At 38.8% G+C, this 20,361-nt stretch overlaps 3 protein-coding genes across 4 annotated transcripts; all 3 read right to left on the reverse strand.

Moving 5' to 3' along the window:
• Positions 1-1,740: 1,740 nt before the first annotated feature.
• On the reverse strand, positions 1,741-2,899 carry cldn26 (claudin 26). The gene has a single exon (XM_008335512.3). The coding sequence runs from the start codon at positions 2,659-2,661 to the stop codon at positions 2,005-2,007; it is 657 nt and encodes a 218-aa protein (XP_008333734.1). The 5' UTR covers positions 2,662-2,899; the 3' UTR covers positions 1,741-2,004.
• Positions 2,900-5,159: 2,260 nt separating this feature from the next.
• lztr1 (leucine zipper like post translational regulator 1) lies at positions 5,160-12,091 on the reverse strand. 2 transcript variants are annotated; one of them, XM_025053373.1, is made up of 19 exons: positions 11,544-12,091; positions 11,373-11,435; positions 11,229-11,285; positions 11,031-11,110; positions 10,845-10,953; positions 10,559-10,642; positions 10,410-10,467; positions 10,180-10,319; positions 9,873-10,074; positions 9,457-9,567; positions 9,254-9,346; positions 9,069-9,164; positions 8,360-8,549; positions 8,092-8,261; positions 7,598-7,881; positions 7,134-7,238; positions 6,625-6,730; positions 6,442-6,522; positions 5,160-6,021 (listed from the first exon to the last, which is right to left on the reverse strand). In XM_025053373.1, exons 1-19 carry the CDS (start codon positions 11,693-11,695, stop codon positions 5,905-5,907), a joined length of 2,298 nt encoding a protein of 765 aa, XP_024909141.1. In that variant the 5' UTR covers positions 11,696-12,091; the 3' UTR covers positions 5,160-5,904. The 2 variants fall into 2 exon arrangements, with proteins under 2 accessions (XP_024909141.1, XP_008333736.1); XM_008335514.3 differs by having other exon boundaries at positions 7,089-7,238; positions 11,544-12,089.
• Positions 12,092-12,706: 615 nt separating this feature from the next.
• On the reverse strand, positions 12,707-18,555 carry gal3st1a (galactose-3-O-sulfotransferase 1a). Its single transcript, XM_008335515.3, has 3 exons — positions 17,800-18,555; positions 15,305-15,452; positions 12,707-15,216 (listed from the first exon to the last, which is right to left on the reverse strand). The coding sequence occupies exons 2-3, from the start codon at positions 15,430-15,432 to the stop codon at positions 14,067-14,069; spliced, it is 1,278 nt and encodes a 425-aa protein (XP_008333737.1). The 5' UTR covers positions 15,433-15,452; positions 17,800-18,555; the 3' UTR covers positions 12,707-14,066.
• Between the last annotated feature and the right edge of the window lie 1,806 nt (positions 18,556-20,361).

Raw genomic sequence — 20,361 nt, forward strand, 5'->3', positions numbered from 1 at the left:
CCCCGTCACTGTACTGGCAGGTTTGACTGCTCACTTATCGCACTGCTGGGTGCTAGCTGTGCATACTGTACACATTGTACTGAATGTCTGTGCTGCAGCACCAGTGTCAGCAGTATAGTGGAGGATACAGTTTGTAGTAACCCCTTCCCCACGTCCAGAATATAAATCATGGACTACAAAATGACTTACAAATATGATGAAACTATTACAGTAATCTAGAGCAGTCAGCCTTAACCCCGTCCCCATTAAAATAAGCAGGAACCCAACTGTGAGATAATTTGAGTTAAGAAAAGATCGTTTTGTCACTCCATTGTTGGGGATGGACAACTCCATTGTTGGAGATGGATCTGTACACAACAGTCAGACTACAGTCAGCTCCAGCTTTGGAATAATCTGTAGCTGCAGCTATATAATCAGCAATCATTAGTCTCCCAAACTAAATGCTTCACTTGTTTATGTGTAAATTGATTTTTAAGTTAGAAAAACAAAGGTTATGAAGTAAAAACATTACAGACTTTACTCTACTCATAGAAGAGGACTTTCAAATTGTTAATAGCAGCATCTGCAGGAAAAAAGGGGGAACTAAATGCTCTCATTACAGTTCAAATACATAATAACAAAGTCATCACACCAGAAAACTGCAGACAATGTGACTAATTCTTCAGACTTGCCGTAGCCAAGATATAATCCCTGCTGAGTGTGTATGTGTGTGTATTAGTATGTACAGAGTAGAAGAACAAATGAAAGAGTAGGCTGTACAGGCAGGGCTGGAGTGCAGCAGGATTAAAAAACGGTATAGAGCTGGTGTTATAGAAAAGAGCTACAGAGATATTTCCATTCCTTGAGCACCTGAGAAAAAAACTGCAGTTCACCATATAATATACATTACTCTGTATAATAGTATTATTACACAGGTTGATTAGGATGCAGAAAATTGAGAAAGATAAGTGAAATAATTCATGCACTTTATTAAATTTAGAGGCATTCACCTGATTGACATAAAACAGTTGTAAATACCAAAAACATCAGCAATTAAAAACAGATTTAGTTTTATCTTTATTTAATTCATATCTGGTCACATATTATTGTTTTTAGCTCTTATGTACTTATGTTTACTTATCTTTCTGTTTGAACCTCTAATCTAGTAACCTTTGTCCAAAAAAAATTACATTCAAAGGGCATCCTAGTTAAATAAAGGATGCCCTTCATTTTAAAGAAAGATATAAAAGAGTTTCTATGTCCAGGGGAGTACTACTACAGTGTACTGACAACTGGCACATGAAGTTTAGGGTTGTGGTGGCTTAGTGGTTAAGCGGACTTGGGTCTGGAAGGCTCTTGGTTCGTGTCCACCAGCTGCCAAATTACCACTGAGGTGCTCTGAGCATGGCTCCACCCCCACACACTGCTGCCCGGGTGCTTAAAGCTGTCTGAATAATTACCAACATGAAAAAAATAAAAAATAATAATGTTTCCTTATAAAAAGGGAATGCTTTCATTGTTAAAAGTAGTAAGAAGTACAAAGTACATAATGACATAATAACACAATAAGGTGGGAATTATCTATATCTATGTAATTTGTATAAACATGACTTGAAAAAAAATGAAATGAATGAAAACAAATCAAAATAATAAAATGCATTTATACTACACTAAAATATTTAATAAAATACTTTAAATTATTTTAAAATATTAAATTAATGTCTCAATAACATGAAATCATAAGCTTTCGGCCTCGAAATAATAAGATTCTCCAAAACGAGAAAATGTCTCAAAATGACAACTTACTAAAGTAAAATAACTAAGTGAGGTCAATGGCACTATTGTATCCTTGTTATAGAGGTTCACTGGAAAGGCAACACTCTCTAATTAATCAAATGTACAGTACCTTCTAAAGCAACAGTTCACATTGAGGGATACAGTTCTTCTGTTTTCAGAAAAGTTGTTTATGTCAGAACTATTATCTCTGAAGAACATTTTATTCACACACATTAGATGATGATAATTCTATAGAACCTCTGTTTTTAGGTAGTGATTTGTCCTGTCCTTCAACTGCGGGTCAGTCTGGAAACTCTGTGACCTCAGGCCATAGTCTCCCATACACACAGCTATAAAGAACAAAGTCCCTCCAAGGGCCAGTGCCAAACCTCCAAACCAGCCTGAGAACATGGCCTCTCCGTACTCCCACCGTGGCATCACATCAGGAAAACCCTCATTCCAGAAGTCCACCACAGTGGTGTAGGCAACGATAGAGACGGGAGCCAAGGTGGTGAGACCGGACACCCAGGACAGCACACCGCTGAGGATCAGGAGAAACCTTTTACGTCCAGGATGCTGGACACATATCTCAACACCTTCCAGACCAGGAAAGGCTGCCAACACGGCTGAAGCTCCGGTTCCTATGGATACAGACATGAGAACCCTGGAGATCTGCAGGTCCACAGGGAGTCCCATGATGGACTCGTAGGCCTTGCACTGAATGCCCACCTCCTCAGTGTAAAGGCAGGTGTGAAACAGCCCGGAGTACCAGTTCTCCACTTCGTTCAGTTCTGAGTTCATAGTCTTCCACAGGGGCATAAACATGGTGACGAAAGACGTCACCAAACCCCCGAATGTCACAAAGAGTGCCGTCCTCTGCATCATTTTTGTTGTGAGGAAGACCATCTTCTGCCTGTGCACAAACACACAGAACACTCAGTGTTGGTGGATCTGTGCAGGTAGAGAAGTCAGTTAGGAGATCAGGCAGAGTCTGTCTGCGGTCCGTCCCACCTGCTGAGGTGGCACAATCAGTCTGGACAGTCCACTTATTCACTCTCCTTAATAAAATGCAGCGGATAAGAGGGAAGATAATCAAGGACGACAAGGAGACAAGAAGCATACTGTTTTGTTTCAGTGTTCAATGTCATCAGTGAACAAAGAACTCTGTTTTTAACATGAAACTGGATACGTCCAGGAGGACTCCTGTGTGCGAGTGTGTGTGTGTGTGTGTGTGTGTGTGTGTGTGTGTGTGTACTAACTAAGACAAATCTTAAAAGAAGGAAACATGAGTAATCTTAGATTGAGGTGGGGGTTACTACAACCGAAAAGAAAAAAGAATGCAATTCTGTCCTAAATAGAAACTTGAGGCCCAGTCTGTGTTGCTCAGATATTTACTTTTTTTTTTACTAGGTTTAAATAATTTCCAACAGAAATCAGCAGTGAGATTATTAATGTTTTCATTATGTCTTTCACACTCTCAGGGAATTGGATGCTTGAGCTTTGCCAGATGTCTCAGGTGTCTGGACTATCAATGGGACATTGTGCTCATTGCAGTGATTCCAGCAGCAGAGTCCAAACCGGAGTAGAAATCTGTTGCCTCTGCACCACTGAATACATCAGGAGAGAACAGTGTTCGTGCACCTGTGAAACATGCATTTAGGACTTTACTCTATATTCCTGGCCACCATTGTGTAATTAGACAGAGCATGACAGAGGAAAGACTTCCTGCATATATCCCACAAAAGTACAAAATCCAAATTCAATTTTTTTTTTAAAGTTCTTTCAGTTTTGGGAAAAAAGAAAAAGGAAAACTGATGCTGCTGGTAACAGTTTTGATGGTTGCTCTTGTTTTTAAAATTGTTCCATTTCCATTACACCTTTAGAGGTTTCCATCCACAACACCTGAAGATATAAAGATAAAACTCCAGGGTTCTTAACATGTTTAAGTTACTAAAATGTAACACGTTTTTCATAATTTAAGGCTACATAGAACATGATTTATGTAGCCTTTAATGACTGTATGTAGCCTTAGCTTTTCATTATTCATAATTTTAACATAGAATCGTTGAATGACTGAAAGTCATCATTGGACTAGTTTTAAAATTAATTCTGTGAATGCATATGTGTGAGATGTGTGTGATTGTGCGTAAGAAAGGATGTGTGTGGGGGTGCTGTTGGTTTTATTATGTAAAACACTGCATGTGAACAACACTACATAGGTACAATTTGATTAATTTGTTGATTGATTGACAGGCAGTTTAAATTTAAATTAAGGAATTACAGTGAAAAACAGTTAAAATAAGGTTTAATGGAATTTTGAAGCAATAGCTGTGAAGTGTCAGAGTATGGGATGAGGGGATGGCATTATTCCTATTCACAGGAGGGTGCACTGCAGAAAAAGTTTTGGGAAAAGTTTACACCATAGTCACTAAGTGTGCTGCAGTGTCACTGAAGGCAGATGTAATGGTGATAAATATTAAAGCAAAGACAACACAGTGTGGTGGTAAAAAGATAAATGTGTATCCGTCCGCTGCATCGCAATTCCTGGCTACTTCGTCTACAACTTCAACCTCATATTCTTGTTGTTGTGCTTAGTCCGGCCACCTGTAAGACTGTGAAATGGTCTTTGTCACAGTAGAAGAGTTTGGATGTTTTGATGTTTCACCTACACAGCTGTTCGGGTTTCACATAACGACTTGGAAAACCCTATGTTATAACAATGATGTCCAGCAGCTGTGTGGTATAATTAGAGGAACACACACCCTGATTACCACAAAATCTGTGACTTTGTTCAGTCTACATATAGGAATTAATAGACCATATTATTTATATTTATTTGTAATGTTATAAAATATTTAATATTTTATAACATTTTACCTCTAGTTTTTAAACTAAAATGTTTGCACAGCTTAAAAAACAATTACATGTATATATCTGATAAATACAATTAATATTCATGAAATACCAATTGCAACTAAAGCAAAAATACAAATTCATAACCCAACTCAAACCTGTTTGAATTTAATTATATAATATCTGCACATAGTTCCAGACCATGGTGAGGAGGAGTGAGGACACTTTCAGAGTGGTGCCTCAAACAGAGAATGCCCTGGAGATCTGATCAAGTAACAACCAACATCTCCACTTCTGTTTCCACAGCCTTGTTTTCCCACACACCTCCATAATCCACACACTCTAACTTCAAATTATGTCATTAATTCTGTCTTCTCTTTGATCCTTCTTGCCTCCACTATTGGATTTTTCCTGACTGATTTATCACATCCCCTCCCCTTGCTTCCTACATCAGCTTAAAAAGAAAGTTGTTTTGTTTTTTTTCACAAACTTTTTTTTATTATCGTCTAAAACTTCAATTAATTAAATTAATTAAAGACACAGAGTCAGTATGCAATGACTATATTTTAATGATATTTATTAAGGCTTTTAATGCACGGTTGACAGTAAATAAATTGACAGCAAATAAATGTGTATTTTATGGCTAAACAAGGTTTGTCTTTGTCTGGAACTTGGAAGAAATGATCAGAAGTGTTTCAGTGACAAGAAATGTCACGTCAAACACAGGTCAATTATTAGCATTTAAATTTTTCTTCGTTCCATGCATAGAGGTTTGATGTCTATATCTGGGTAATACAAGTGTGCAGTACATTTTAGATATACTTTTAAGTTGTATCTACAGTATAATTTGAAGCAGTTATTTTAAGAAAATCTGTTTGGGAACAACACTGTACTGCTACTGTGTCAGACTAATGTGATATTTCATGAAATAATGCAGTACAATCTGAAACAAATCTAAAAAAAAAAGAAGAAGAAAAAAACGGAAAAAAAGAAGTGGAAAAAAAGAAAGAAAAAATTTACATGTATACAGAAATAAATAAAAGCCAAAAAATTAAGATTTTTTTAGTTCATATAATGTGTCTCCCATGGAATTCCTCATACTGAGAACATTGAAACTATGTTGACTGAAGGCATTTAAGTGTTTGAGAATTTAGCCATGCAATGAGCAGCATAAAGAACAAAGTGTGGGCAAAGGAGGAGGGAATGACAGGTAACAGGCGGCGCACAGGTTTATTTTCATATGTAGTTATATATGGCTTGTGTGAAGAGGGAAAGGGGCGGGGTCTCGGCCTCATCCTAAATGTCGGAGCCCATCTCAGCACACTGTTTGTCTGATATGTGTGTAGCTAGAGACTCAATGATGTCCAAGAGCAGCAGCTGGCTGAGGGACCGCAGGTTGGGGAGCTTGGATACCTTTGGGAGGGGGAGAGCAAACAAATGAAAAATAATGAGCAACAAATGAAGTGAGGACGACAACAACGAGTCTAACAGAGGAATAAAGAAGCACCCTATCAGGCAGACTGTAAAAAAAAGAAAAAGAAAAGACGCTAATCTGAAATTTTTAACCCTGTAATGACTTCCAGTGGCTGCGTGTTGAGTTGTTTCTTTGAATAAGGATTACAAGTGGTCCTGTGACCTTCACTGGTATGTGAGGAGGTGCTTGTTCAGCCGGCGGAGGTGTAAACAGTTGCTGTGTTACGTAGAAGATGAAGAGTGATGCAACATAAAGGCCAAAAGTGTCGGCCTCTTGCTAAGAAGAAGGGGCTACAGGGTTAGCTCAGCTGCACTGAGTGGGCAGCACACCCCCAGGGCATTGGACACAAGCCCACCCACCTTGATGAACTGGTGGACAATAATATGCAGGCAATGCTTCTTCATGTCCAGAGCCTGGGTTTTATCTGCTGCCTCCAGAATCTAAATAAAGGAGGAGAAAAGAGGACGAATAGAGTTAAACAAAAACATATGTATTGACTCCGCATCAATGTGTAAAGTTGGTGACTGAGAAACATTCATTACCTGCAGGACGTTCTCCACAGTCACATTCATCTCCAGGTTCTGTTTGCAGTAAGCCTGTAGTCTGTTGTTGGAGAAGCCGTAGTAATATGGTGCAGCAAACAGATAACTGTTGATCAAGGGTCAGGGAAATAAAAATGTGCAGCAGTGTAAAAACAAAGACCCTGGCCAAATGTTCTTAATGGCATTAGACCCAACACCAATTACAAACTGTATGTTTATATCAGGAATACACCACACTGCACTGTAGTCGATCAATATGAAAAACTCTGGACTTGTAAATTAACAACAGAGGCAAGTAAACAGGTTACATGGTGCTGTAGGATGAAAAATAGCAGAATTGAAGATTGTGAACAAGAGAATGCTGTCAGTCGTAGGTGAGCATTGAATTATATAAAAGAAACTTAAAGAAAGTGGTATTGTTATTGTGTGTAATGTTTCCCTAGTTCCCTGTTGGGAAAGGATACAGTGAGTCTTCAGGAGGCATGTTAACGTCGCCGTAGTAAATATACCTCAGCATTGACTCGAAGGCCTGTTTACTTGGAACCATCTCACCAATGGAGATATTCACCTGCCCATCCTCAGGCATGAAGGAGCGGAACATTGCTTCAAAGTAACTGAGGAACAAAAGCGAGTGAAGTGTGCAGAGTGTCAGCAACAGAAATATCTAGAGTGCAGAGATTGACAATAAATATGTATTTCTGCTTAATTAAAACCACAGGAAGATAAATGTGTATTATTAACCCTTAAATAACAGAATTTGTATTTATTAAAAATAAGACCAAAGACTTTAACTGATTTCTGAAAAGCCTTGGTAGTATCAACACCAGGCTATGACAATGATGACAACTTGTACTACTGATACCAGCGCTAATTTTAGTTATAATGTAATAATTTGGTTTGTAGGAAAAGCTGTAAAATAGAAATTCAAACTAAGATGTTGTTTTGCTGGTGTTTTTTCTGGGCCTGTCTTTACCTGGACCGAGCTGCCAGTATGGCTTTATGTGCAGGACGTGGGTGACCGTCTAACAGCAGAATAATGTCACAGAACTCCAGACCTCCGCCCTCCAGGGAGGCCTTCATGTCCTGCACCAGGGACGTCCCAATGTCCACTGGTTGGTCCGAGTACAACCTGGGTGGAGGGTGCTGCTTCCTCCTCACTATTTCAACGATGAGCGGAGTAGACAGATGTTCAAACTCCTTAGTCATGATCACCTGGTTGAAGTGCGACTCCTTCACCACAAAGTTAAGGCAATGTTCCTGCAGAACAAAGGTGTTAGTTAACATGCATGTTCATGTTAATAGCTGATTATTGTTATTCTCTCATCTCTTAGTTTAGGAATGAGGCTATAGCAGTTTTAGAGTTTTATTTTACTGCCCTATACTGGTGTAAACATTTCTTGCACTCAACTAATAGAATTCCCAATTGAGCGAATTCAAGTTATCCAAAGTGATTTGTTGTAGCTGTACCTTCAGTTGGTCCAGTTGCAGCTTGTTTGCATTTTCACAAACACTGAGAACATTCTGCAGGTCGACAGATGCCTCAATGTACTGCACACACAGCTGCTCCAGACGAGAGAGCTTAAAACTAAGAGCAAGTTTGTAGACGTCCATAATCAGGAGAACGTCTTGGACGTGACCTACGTAGACAAATAAAGACACGGAATCAGGAATCCGTTTTTCTACTTCTATTCTAAGACTTTGAACTAGTGTGGGAGAAGGATACAAAGTCTGTTACCTCTGCGTGGATACTGGATCTTGTCTGTGTAAAGGAACTGCATTAAGACTTCAAATGGCTGGGCCTCGGCCTCTCTGATGCAAACCTTAAGCATCAGCTGCGTGCCTGATGTCCTGTGGCCTGCTGGGATATCCCTTGGTCCTCCAGAGAGTCCCTCTTCACCCTCCTCATTGGATTCATGTTTAGCTTTCTACACAAAACATGGGGAGTTAACAGTGAGTTACTTCTGTTTCATTTTCCATCTCTGTATCTAATGACTGCTACAATAGTTGTATTAATAAAAGTCAGTCTTATAATTTTAGAAAAATTAATTTGCACAACACCTACAGTTTTAATTAGACTTTTTGACAAAAAGACATTTTATGTTAACATACAAAATAATCTAAAAATATCTGTAACATCAGAGCTACTTTACATTTAAATTTTGAAACCACTGTAAATTAGTAGTGTTGAAAACGTTTTACCCTTCATATGTTCACTAAATATTGTAACATTGTGAAGCTTTTTATTGGTTTGTGCTTTTAGTAAAAATATTTCACTAACGTTACACTACATAAGCCCAAATTTGATATTGACTTTAAGATGTGCACATACATCCAAGTCCAGAAAGTAGGACAAATTGACTTTTGTTTCATTTTCTTTTATTCCCAGACTACATGCAGACGTGTTTCTGAACAAGATATCAGACCAGTCCTTTGGTTTTGCTGACCTGTCTATGTCGATCCCGAGCCTGCAAGATTTTCTTTCTAAGCCACTGACATCTTGCAGTCACTATGGCAATGTGTCCCAGGACTCTCTCCTCCCTCTGTCAACAGAACAAAAGCAGAGGAAGACAAACTGAAATAAATTTAGATTAATGTTTTCTCGTTTCCTTTTTTTATCATAAAAACAGACCTCTCCCAGAATGAACTCCACATCACAGAACTGACGGTTCTCCCACAGTTTGCCATAGTCTTCATGGAGGGTACACTTTGGATAAGATGAAAACTGCAAGATAATAAAAAAATACACAGCTTTAACCATCACTTTCTAGAACAGGAAAACAATTTTGATATTTGATAAAGTCACGTTGAACTATTAGCAGTAGAAACACCGACCTGAAATCTGTACATCTCCCCACTGCGCACATTATTGTCCACCGTCCCTCCAAAAATATACATGGCATCTTGAATCACAGCAGCAGCATGAAACAGTCTTCCACTGGGCATCTGTGGTGGTAAAAGGACACATTCAGCTAATATTAGACACAGTGGGTCACACTAACAATTGATGAAGATTTTATGAAAAGTAATTATGTTTAGGCTTTGTAAATAAATTATACTAAGATAAACAAATTAAATATTTTCACCTCTTGTATTAAGTGTTCTCTGCATTGGCAAGCTTTTCAAAAGCTGTTTTATTTATTTATTTATTTAATTATTTGTCTGGCATTCAATGATAATAATAATTACAAATCATTCAATTTCAATGGGTTTTACAGGATTTTAGAAAATTTGTAGTATTTGTTTCTTACCTCACTGTCCAAACTGGGTTGAATCACCTCCCATGTCTGTGAGTCAACATCATAGCAGTGCAGCTCATTGGGCAGAGTGTTGTCTGCAGCACCACCAAAAACGTAGAGGTGACGATCAAAGGCCACCATTGTGTGACCATATCGTCTCTGAGGAGGAGGAGGGGAGCCGCGCAGTAGATGCTCAGTGGGGATCCGTGTCCATCTGAGAATATGCAGCCACAGAAGTTTGTCCATTATTATGTCTAGCACTTGACATTGTGTTTTTAAGAGTTAGTATCAGACGTATAGAAAGCAAAGATCTGCTCACATGTGTCCTTTAAACTCAAACTGGAAAAGGTTGTTAGTGATCTTTGCTCCACTTTGACCAGAAAACACAAACATCTTATCCCTGCATACAGCCACGGGAGTGTTACAGGAAGAGGGAGGGATTTCACCACTCTGATCAATCTGAAGGAAACAAAGGCAGAAGAAAAACCTAAGACACACAATAAGCAATTTTGGGCAATTTACTATTGCTGATGAATTATTTATTCTCGCCTCTTCCCAACATGCATGTTCTCTGTCCTGAAGACTGATGGTCCACATGTCATTCAACCTGTGAAAAGCAGTAATTTAGTTCAATATTTGGTCAGAAAAAAAACTTAACTTTGTCTTAAGGCTGAAATGGAAAAGTAAATTTACCAAACCTGGCATTTCCATCATATCCAGCAAAAATCCACAGTTTATCATTGTAGACTGTGGCTCCGTGTGCAGATCTCGCCACTGGTAAACTACAGCAACAACAAAAATCAATATTTCCAAACAACAAAAGGAACTGGGAAATATGCACTTGAGTCCCACAAGATAACAATTACAAGTGCAAGACATATACGTGTTTACAGGAACAACTACAATCATCATCCATTATTGGCTTTTGCTTGACTTTTATCATTTACAATAAAAAGACAAATGCAGTCTTTGAACACAAATTACCTTCCCTCCACTTTCCACTCTGTCCACTGGCCAGTTGCAAACTTGTAGTCAAAAAGGTCATTTTTGTTTTTCAGGTTTGAGTTTGAGTAGATGTCTCCAGTGTAACCCCCTTAGAGGAAAACAGCAAATATTACAGCAACAATAAATAAAAAATCAATTAGAAAAGTAAGAACATTAAACATTTACCAAAAACAAACATGCTGCTGCCATAGACCACAGCTGAATGGTGATATCTGGGAGCAGGCGGAGTTCCAGTGGTAAAAGCTCTACAAGAATATATGAAAATATTGCATTATTCTGATGCAATCGACACATGCGAACAGACACACGCAGGTCTTACACTTTGCAATTCTTTTATTGGAAGCCAGAAGCGGTGATCTTTACCTGCACCATGAGCAGTCCTTCACATCGAACCGCAGTAAATCATTCAACATGTTTTTACTGTTGAGTTAAGCGGATGTGATTTTTTTAGAAGATGATGAAAATAATGAAATAAACAAAATTCAATAAATGTTAAGTGATACTGACCCATTGTCTCCCCCAAAGACGTAAATGGCATCCCTATATGCCACCACTGTGTGTTTGCTGCGCCTGGGTTCAAACGGTAATGTTTTAAAAAATAAACACATATATGTTAAAGAAAGATGACTAAATACAGTTAGAGAAGGTCCACGTAATGTCACTGGTGAACATTAATACCTTGCGCCAACAAACTCGTCACATGGAGGGAGTCTTCTCCAGCGATGGACAGTTTCAAATGGTCCAAAATTAAGTGTCAGATATTCCACGCTGTCAGAGCAACTGTGGTCGAAGTCAACGCTTGGAGCAACTTTGGTGGATTTACAGGACATTGTTGCTCGTATTCATCAGGTTAAAACTCACTTCTCATCTGCAGGACCATCCACAACAACATTGTCGATTTCAGTCCTTCAGAATAGGGCCGAAAGCTGGTCTCACTTTCGGTTCCATTGATGGTTATATTAAAGCAGCAAATGTAAAGCTAGTCGACACATCAAACGCTAAAATGCTTCAGCTATCAAAGCGAACAACAATATCGCTGTTAGACAGAAAACGGCATTCACGGGGAATGCAAACCCAAGACTGTCAGTGCTGCGACAATATCTACTTGTATATTAATAAAGATGAACAGTTGCACGAACTACATTGCTAATCGGTAGAACAAAATAATAAATAAATACACGCTTGACGACACATTTCCGTTGTTTTCTTCATTGTTTACTCTACTTTCGTTGTATTACTGCGCCTATGGCGCTCTGCTGCCTCATCTGGTCATTGATGATGCCTTCAGTTTAAAGGCGCAATAAATTATTATTGAAAGTTGATCATTTTCATGTCATGCAGTAGGTAATTGTTGAATGACACAAAGTCAAAGAAAGAAGATAGTCAAAAAAGAAAAGAAGGGAGTAAAATATGCTTGTTTTATTGCTTGTTATTAAGTTTTATTTGTTTTTTGTTTTTTGTTTTTTTTGGAATAGCATATTCACCACAAGAATGCTTTAACATTGATCTTTTGATTGCATATTTCAGTTTAACTGGGCAATTGTTACTGTTGTACTAACCTGCTCAACTCCCCACAAATAAAACACAGAACCATCATCACAGTTGACTGCTTTCTTGTATTCAGTGAACAATTATGAGTTGAAAAGGCGAATTCTACAATGTAAAAAAAATATATAATAACAAAATAATCTTTTATAATCTGTATTAGATTATTTAATGCATTCAAACTGCTTCTTTATCAATCTTTGCAGAATTAGAAGGCTACTGTACATACTGTATAGTATAAACTTGTTTAATAAAGCATGATAATATGGTAATGTTTAAGTATGTGCGTGTGTGTGTGCGTGCGTGCACACATACAGTATATCAAACCCAGCAGAATAATTGACCAAAACCTTAAGTTAAAATGAAATGAACACAAGATAAAGGGGAAGAGTTGTCATTTAATAAGAGTCACACATTTAATAGACACAATATTTAATTTAATCACTTTATTTCAAGGTTACAAAGATTATCATAGACTGTATTGCAAGAAGCAGTGGGGAATGTATGAAGGACAAAATCCCCCCAAAAAGGATGAATTAAAAAAAAAATAAAATCTGTAGAAAAATAAGCCGAGCAGCTGTTGTATTGAACAATAGCTGTCAGTTTAATCTCTGAATTTCCACAGACACTGATTACGAGGCTGTGCAAACACAGGTCAGTGATGTTTGAATACTGTTAGCCATTGTTTAAATTGCACTAAACAGCCTGTAGCTTTTAAGCCCCGCTGTGAATGAGTAACAACACAATAATCTAGATCTTCCATGTTATCTTAAACACCTGCTCTGAGCAGAAATATTATACTACCAGTTACAGAACTAACTACGAATTAAAGGCCTTAATGATGTGATTGATTATTACAGAAAAACCCATCACCGCTATCCATATCTCTTAGAAGAAAAATAAACCGTAAAATGTTGTTATTATTGATTATACATAGCAGTCTTTGATGAAAGATGACCATTTCTTTCTGGAGGTCACAGAAGGAAAAACAGGGATATTTATAATTTAAATTATTATGTCTAAGCCTGTGGTTTCGCTGTTTACTGTAGAGTATGTTGTTGTGTGGCCTCTAATGAGGTAACTGCTTTACATTACACCACTGCTTTTACATTTATTCTCAGTATGATGTTCTGTAGTTACTTAGTTAGTCAGTTTTCTTGTGTTTCTGTGCAATGACAATAAAGAAAGTCTAAGTCTCTTAATTAATTCAAATGTCTGTTGATTTTGTCCTCCATCAGAATTAGCAATAAGCAATACTGTACCTACATTCACAATTTTCACAGGTGTGTTTAGCTCTTAAAAGCATTCCACTTTCTAACACAATCCTAAAATGGCAGCAAATGTGTCGTCATTCAATAAATCACCTAAAAATTGAACCACAAATTTACAAAACATTATCTCACTAAAACCAGGCCAACTCCGAGCAACATTGAATGTTTGAAACGTGATTTATGACAAAACATTATGTAACAAACAGGTTTTTGTATAGATTGTTTGGTCAACATTTCTTTTTTCTCAAGCACCATCAAAGTGCGCATTTATATAAAGTACAAATTCAAAGACATTGAAATAAAAATGAACTTGTCCATCAGTCACTAAGTCTGTTTTCTTGGGGTTTTTTCAAAGCAATATTTAAGAGTGGACTTGGCCTTTTGGTTACCAGTTAATGATGTCTCTGACATGACCCCATAGCTTGGTGATCCAAAGGTTTACTCCGAGCTCTGTTAAGTACTGAATCTCTGGCATCAGCATCTTACGACACGTCTTTTGATGTGTCTTGTCCACATTCTTTTTCATGTTGTAGCCAATGATGGACTTCTCACCAATAGGTTGCCAGGGCTGCATGTCTGTCTCGTGGATGCTACCAGCATCCACAGCATGACCACCTTCAATGCAAATGGATGCCATCTCAGAGTTTCTCCTCCTTAGCTCTGCCACCTTTTTGGCCATCCGCTGCCGACCATATGAGTCTACTTTTTTCCAAAATGTCTTGTTGAAATGTTGGTAGAGCTTCCAGTCAATAGCATTCCATTCTAGGGCCCTGGCCCTCAATTCAGGGGTAAGTTTGGATACAGTGGATCCCTTGCGTGCATTAAGCTTGAAGAAGAGCAAATCATCCATCTCCCAGCAGAGGGTATCCTTGAGTAGGATGAGGGATTCTTCGAAGTATTCTGCCAACATTACAAGCTGAAAACGGTCAGAAATCAATTTGATTCCTTCTTTCACGTGAGGATCATCCACGTTCAGGTTGTTGTCCTGTCCAAAGTCGAAGAACAGCAGATTCTTGAGGTAGAAAGAGTTGAACCCCTCTGTATTATAGTAATGAAGTGGGTCACGTAGGAACTCAGTCAACTTGTCATCACCTGGTATTCTCCAGGTAAAAGGCACCAAGCGGCCAAAATAGTGGAAGGAGGACTCAAACAGCTCTGCAGGGTCTCGCAGAATAGTAATATAGGAAGTGTCCATGGGAAGCACCTTGGCCACTTCAGGTGCATTGAATCGCATGTGATTACAGATAATGTTGAAACACATCCCTGGCCTGTAGTCTTTCACGTGTGAGCGTTCAAAAGGAGATGGGTAGAAAAAGTCATTTCTGCTGTCAGGGAAGGCAAATTTGAGCCGGTGTTTCTCCCCAAAGCGAAAGAGGATATTGATGAAGGTGCTGCTGGCTGTTTTGTGGGTCTTCATGAACATGACATCAACTTTAGGAGCACAACTCTGGCCATGGGATCGGCCTGAGCTGTTATTTGCTGGTTTGGGTTGCACATGAGAAGGACGGTGGGCACAGGAGTAAGGCACTGGAACCCTTCAAAAACAAAGCACAAAAAAACAGTAAAACTCCCACCAATTTGATAAAATTGAAACTTGAATCAATGTGTGTTTTTTTATCTTACTCAGGCAAACTCAAATGGATCTGTGGAGTGGTGAAACAGTAAACCAGGATCATGCAGCTGGTCAGGAAAGTGCCGAGGACCAGGCCTTTGGTCATGGACCGCCACTGCCTCTCTTTTTTTCCAGTCATTGTCCAAAGGCAAAAACTACCTTTAAAAACAAGGTTCATCATGTACATCATCATCATTATAACCATCAGCATCATCTTTCTAGTATTTGCTGACGTATATTTTTTTGAGCCTAGTCTGTGAGTAATTGGACAATGGCAAAAATGCAATTGTTAGGTCGCCACCACAACAGCTGGATGGTGAGGTGTCGTTTATCATCCTGCTTACGTCTGTATGTCTACAAGTTTAGTCTCTATAAAATGTTTTATTATTTTTGGTGTTATTTATTTTTATATTAAACATTGTGGTGTACAGTGTCGGTGTATTGACCTTGTTTTATAAGATCAGGACGGTAAATCATTTGGCTCACATAGTTAAAAATGTATGGTGCCACACCAAATTACATATTTGTGACTTGGGATAGCTTACTGCGTGCTCCTCAGCTGGACCAGAAATAAATAATTCATCCCTGGGGAAAGTAATATCGCATAGCCTCCTGCAGACTGTAAAATGAGCCACCTGCTGACTCAGCTAAACTAAGAACAACGTGACAATGACCCCCAGAGATAGAAAGCTTAGTACAACCCATGGCAACCCCAAAAAAATAACTTTTAAAGAAAACTACATGATAAAATGTAACTACTGGTTAAAAACTGATTTGAATCTCCTTGAATATTGAAATTTTACTACTTTAGCAGTATTCATATAATGAGTATACAGAATAATTACTCTTACTTGTGATAAGCTAAACCCAATTAAAATAAGGTTTACCATACTAAGTTAAGCTAATCAAAACTATGGTGTGCTAAGCTAAACTAGATTTAATAAAGCTAGTCTACGATAAATTGCTAAGCTAAGTTAAAAAAAATGGGTTTTTTTTAACTAAACCTAATAAGCATGACTTACAATTCGACATGAATTATAACCTACTTCCGCGTGGCTCTCATTTAAGAGATAATAATAGGCAGTAAAGTTTATGGTAAGGTTTATTAGCTGTGGTTTTCACTGGTGGTGACCAGGTTAAACATGATTAGAAACAAGCAGAAGAAGATGTGTGGATGTCATGAAGGACATGGAAATTGTTGGTGTAAGGGTAGATAAGGTAGGGTATTGGGTGAGATGGAGGCAGATGACCGGCCGTGGCGACCCCTGAAGGGAGCAGCTAAAGGAAGATGAATAAAATTGGCAGTAAAGTTGACCTAGACAACGGACATTTGTCTATGTATTACTGTAGATGCAGAGACAAGATCAGCTCTGGTTAGACTTTGATGTACTGTACATGTGGTCACTAAATAGAGGTACTACATGCAATTAATAATGTAGTGCAAGAAAATGTATTCAATTGTAATGTTTTTGAGTTAAAAATCCTGATAAGTAANNNAGCAGGAAGCCACTACTAGAAACGTTACACGTCCACCGGAAGAACATGTGGGATTTAGGCTGTGATAAAACAAATATGTACCAACCAATACCTTTGTGAAATGACAAAAGGTGATTTAAAAACTGAAAAGGCAGATACATTAGTACACAATCCAATGACAGATCTTTTGTAGTCTACGTGAGATGACATAAGAGTGATCAATGTTCATTTGCAGTATTTACAGCCTGGCAGTAAGGCACAGATTTCTTCTTTCATTTAACAGTTGTAATAAGACTATATGGTGGCAATCATAAACAGTAGGTTTCATTGTTTTAAACAGATTTAATTCCAGTGCTGTGTGATTTATAAAATAAATTAAATAAATAAATATATTTGAACTACTGTATATTGATCCGATATTTGGGAAATTGTTGTGTTAGCAGCAGATATGCTGTTAACAGGCTGCCCCCACCAGGCGCCAAGCATGTGGTTCCTCTGGAAATCAAACCCAGGACAATCTGCTATCTGCTGCTTATTGTTGATATTTAGAATTAGAAGCCTCTGTGGATTATATTCTCAGCTGTTGAAGTTAAATAAGTGTAAAGTTTTGACTCAGGAACTTTAGATTTGTTCAAATCAGTACTAGTATACTTCACAGCTACACACAAGTGTAGTTAAAAAGACTTTTACTTCCCGTTTTACTGAAAGCTGTTTGATCCAGCTGTGAGTAATTCCTGTTTCCACCAGAGGAAACTCTAATGGGAGACGTTTGCTGACAAGAATAATTCAAGAGAAACACATTAGGGTAGGTGTAACTCACCCTGACGTGCCCTCTTCCCTACTGAAATACTCATTTTAACAGTGCATATTATTTTGAAAACAGTTACACATGAGGTTTGAATGTATTTGCTGTTGTCATACAGTAGGAACTTGGCTGACCTTTAAATGAAATCTGAAACAAAACTATGTCTCCAAGTTGTTTTGGAACTGATCACAAAGTACAAGATTGGATTGAGGTTGGAATTCTTACCCTTATCAAAAAATCCAATAGAAAACTAAAAACAGCATTTTGTTGTCCTGCTGCTTAGTTCTTTTTCTTCCTCTTCTTCTCTCAGTGATATCCCATACATTTGACGAAGGTTGATCTGCTGCCTGCTCACTCTCCTCATGTCTAATGTGTATGTCTCAAGATAAACGTAAACGAACCAGCACGCTCCTTCACTGCTCTTATCACATGTCTAGTGTTCCTGAGTTCATTCATCTGGCTGCTGTTCCTCTTCTCCTCTTTCGCTCTACCTCTCAGCACACACACCTGACGCCTAAAGCTGCTTGGTACCCGCCCCCCAGGCCCTCAAACATCAACTTTCGATTCCAAAACCAATCTCCTTAAATAAAGCACTGCTGGGAGGCTCGTTTAGCCATTTGTGACGTCAGGCTCTGTGTCAGGGGATGTGCACTTGTCAGTGAGTGCAAAAAAGGAGGGTGGGAGGAGAGATGGGGAGAGAGAAAGAGAGAAAGGAGGAGGAGAGATGCTGTATAGTCCCTCTTCTGTGTCTCCATACAGAGGGCTATTGAGTGCAGACACTGGATGTTTAACTGCAAGCTGATAGGAGGGGTGCAAAACAGCATAAATAGAACAAATGTAGAAAAGGCAAACAGGCACAAAGAGTCTAATTGTACCACTTGATCAAAACTGCTCTGTGTCTGATTTGTTTGAAATTCTTCTGTAGAAAGCGGTCTATACGTGCTCAGGACAAATGCACATACAGTTGACAACAGCGTGTCCCGAGCTCTTTAATACACAGCCATGATCACGACACAAGCACACATTTGATTCCACATACAGAAACTGAAGTGTGTAAACCAGGGGTCACCAATGCGGTGCCCGGGGGCACCAGGTAGCCCCCATGGACTACCTAAGGTGGCTGCAGGTATGTTCTGAATATAAAACTAGTCAACAATAGGGTGAAAACTTGTACTTTGACTGTGCTTTTTGAATCAGTTAAACTTACAATGATATTCAAAAAGGTCCAACAACGATGGTAAGAAGAGTGTCTACTGTTGTATGTCCCAGAACTGATTATTATTACATTGTTCTAGAAGTCTTATTAATTAATTAAACAAGTAGCTCTCTGTATTACAGAGTACCCTTGAAGCTCTCAGTTTTAAAAAGGTTGGTGACCCCTGGTGTAAACAAAGAGACGGTTCCATATATTACCTACAGTATGTTCTACATATAAAAGAACATTTGTTTAAAAGAAGCTTTTAAGCAAAAATAAGATCTGTTAAGGACACAAGCAATCAACATAACATGCATATATAGATAGATATATAGCCCCATCTCCAGGGTTAAACAATGAGGTGGTAATACAATGCATGGGAAGTTGGTTCAGGACAATTATTAATTATTATTATTAGCTCTGTGAGGTTGGAAAGGCCTGAGAAGTGGGATATTACGCATGTGTATGTCACTTGTGTTCATGATGTGATGATCTAGTATAGCAACTCTTACCTGCAGCTGCTGGACATAGCTTTATACCAATCTTAAAGACTACTGATACTTTGATTGTTCCGAGAAACGGTCGATCACTGAAGCTTTACTCTGCCATGAGATCCCTCTTCATGCTGCCTATCATTCCACAGTCCTCATGCTGGGGCATGACACTGCTGGTTTTGTTGAGCAGGGGGTGTGCCTTTGCCTGCACTCATCCAGAATGCCCTACAGGGACCTTGACTGGGTGGGTATGCATGGAATGCATATCAGGGTGTGAGAGTGCAATGGGACAGTCTCAGCAATCAATGAAGAGATTGACAAGTGCTGAGCACAACTGACTCAGTCTCTGGGCCACAAACACCACACCAGCTTCTCAGAGGTCAAAGCGACTTATGCTCGTTCGTCATTAACGCCCACTGTGCAAGTGTGACTGCCCACAAACCAGCGTACACGGGATGTTGTGGGACACAAGCTAGTATCAGTGTTCATTCATTATCTAAATGCTAAGACCCTTTCTCAGAATCATGTTTGACTTTCTATGTAAAATATGTTCACGTTTATTTACCTTTATTTGGGAAACAAGCAAGCTCTAAAAGACCTGAGCTGCTTAAGGAACAGAAAGGAAAGTGAAGTCCTTGTCATTGTGACACACCACTGCACACAACCAAATGTGACCTCTGCTTTTAACCCATCACCAAAGTGAACAGTGGGCAGCTTTAAGGACCCAGAGAGCAGTGAGTGGAGACGGTGCTATGCTCAGAGCACCTCAGTGGTAACTTGGCAGCTGGTGGATTCAAACCTGAAACCTTCCGGAATCTTCCAAGTCCACATCCACTTAGCCACCACTGCCCTGTAATATTAATAATTGTCAGCACTTTATGATTCTCATGATTTACTTGACATTTTAAGTTAGACAGATTTAGGCAGCATACAGATACATACCATGTCCACAAGGGCTTCTTAGTTGTTGTTTTTTTTTATGTATTGTTGCCTGGTATCAAGCTTCAGCACATTGTAGTGAGATGTAACACAGTCATGCAAACAGCCAACCCTGGTTGGACACTCCTTTCAAACCCATTCCTTATAACCAGATGGTTT

Source organism: Cynoglossus semilaevis, chromosome Z (genome assembly GCF_000523025.1).
Source record: "Cynoglossus semilaevis isolate Cse_v1.0 chromosome Z, Cse_v1.0, whole genome shotgun sequence".
Taxonomy (NCBI): domain Eukaryota; kingdom Metazoa; phylum Chordata; class Actinopteri; order Pleuronectiformes; family Cynoglossidae; genus Cynoglossus; species Cynoglossus semilaevis.